Source organism: Poecilia formosa, unplaced genomic scaffold (genome assembly GCF_000485575.1).
Source record: "Poecilia formosa unplaced genomic scaffold, Poecilia_formosa-5.1.2 Scaffold489, whole genome shotgun sequence".
Lineage (NCBI taxonomy): Eukaryota > Metazoa > Chordata > Actinopteri > Cyprinodontiformes > Poeciliidae > Poecilia > Poecilia formosa.
The window spans coordinates 151,177-152,380 of NW_006800428.1; the positions used below are offsets into that span (position 1 = coordinate 151,177).

The 1,204-nt window shown below is 39.9% G+C and overlaps 1 protein-coding gene across 4 annotated transcripts in view; it reads right to left on the bottom strand.

The window, feature by feature from the left end:
- Nucleotides 1–1,204, bottom strand: part of wdr7 (WD repeat domain 7) — a 41,041-nt gene that overhangs the window by 30,318 nt on the left and 9,519 nt on the right. For all 4 annotated transcript variants that reach the window (XM_016664483.1, XM_016664484.1, XM_016664482.1 and 1 more), the window contains one exon: nucleotides 231–445. In XM_016664483.1, the coding sequence (XP_016519969.1) occupies nucleotides 231–445 (215 nt within the window). The remainder of the gene's footprint in view (nucleotides 1–230; nucleotides 446–1,204) is intronic.

The following is a 1,204-nucleotide window of genomic DNA, read 5'->3' on the forward strand; positions in this document are numbered from 1 at the left end:
GCTAGTTGTCTCTAGTAAACCTGGTTGTTGCTAGTTGTCTGCAGTAAACCTGGTTGTTGCTAGTTGTCTCTAGTAAACCTGGTTGTTGCTAGTTGTCTGCAGTAAACCTGGTTGTTGCTAGTTGTCTCTAGTAAACCTGGTTGTTGCTAGTTGTCTCCAGTAAACCTGGATGTTGCTAGTTGGGCCCGACTCGCCCTCCCGGTCTGGTTGGTGACATCACCAGGCGTTACCTTGTCGGCGTTGTCCGCAGCCAGCAGGTTGGTTGCCAGCGTCTGCAGCTTGTGCTGCGCCATGTTCTTGAGCGCCGCCAGGCTGCGGCGCGTCATGGCCTGCTTCAGGTTGACCGCAGAGTGGCTCAGGGCATCAACGGTGGCGGGGGCGAGCTCGTCGCAGGCGTTCAGGATCTCCACCGCCGTGATTCCCATCACGCAGCGATCCAGAGCTCCTGGAACACAAACACAGGGAGAGCTGCCAATTTAAACCACTTCAACAGATAACAGGAAGGCCCGGCTGCTTTAAACCAGACGGGCAGATTTCTCTCTTTCTACCAAAAACTGGATGATAAAAGTCTTTAGTCTGGTGATTTGGTCTCAAATTACTTTTTATGACAATTTTGTTTACACTTAATAGACTTAATAATTAATGTTATTTGTTGTTTTGTTTATTTACTTTGGATATTTAAATGTCTCCTGTTCATTATAGTTTAATGTTTACTGATCTTTAAGAATATGTTCTTGAATTATTTTTGCACCATTTCACATTTATTTGTTCATTTCATTTTTGGATTTTTTTTATTCTTTTAAAAATTCAGTTATTTATCTTTTGCATTCTTCCTCGGATGTAAGTTTTTGTCAGTAACTTCTGTATGTAAGGGGAATATTGTAAGGGAATGTGTTTCTTCTTTTTCTGTAATACATTCAAACATTCAATAGAGACTGATGATTTTTATTTTTTCAAAATTGAATAAAAATAATAAACTGTTTAGTTACCAGTTTGTCATTTTTCTATCTGATTGACATAATCAGCGGAACTGGATCTACCACATAAAACTGTTACAACGGAGTGATAAAGCCACCCTAATTGAGAGAGTAAAGTCATGATATTGAGTAAAGTCATGATATTGAGAGTAAAGTTGTGAAATTGAGAGAGTAAAATTGTGAAATTGAGAGAGTAAAGTTGTGAAATTGAGAGAGTAAAATTGTGA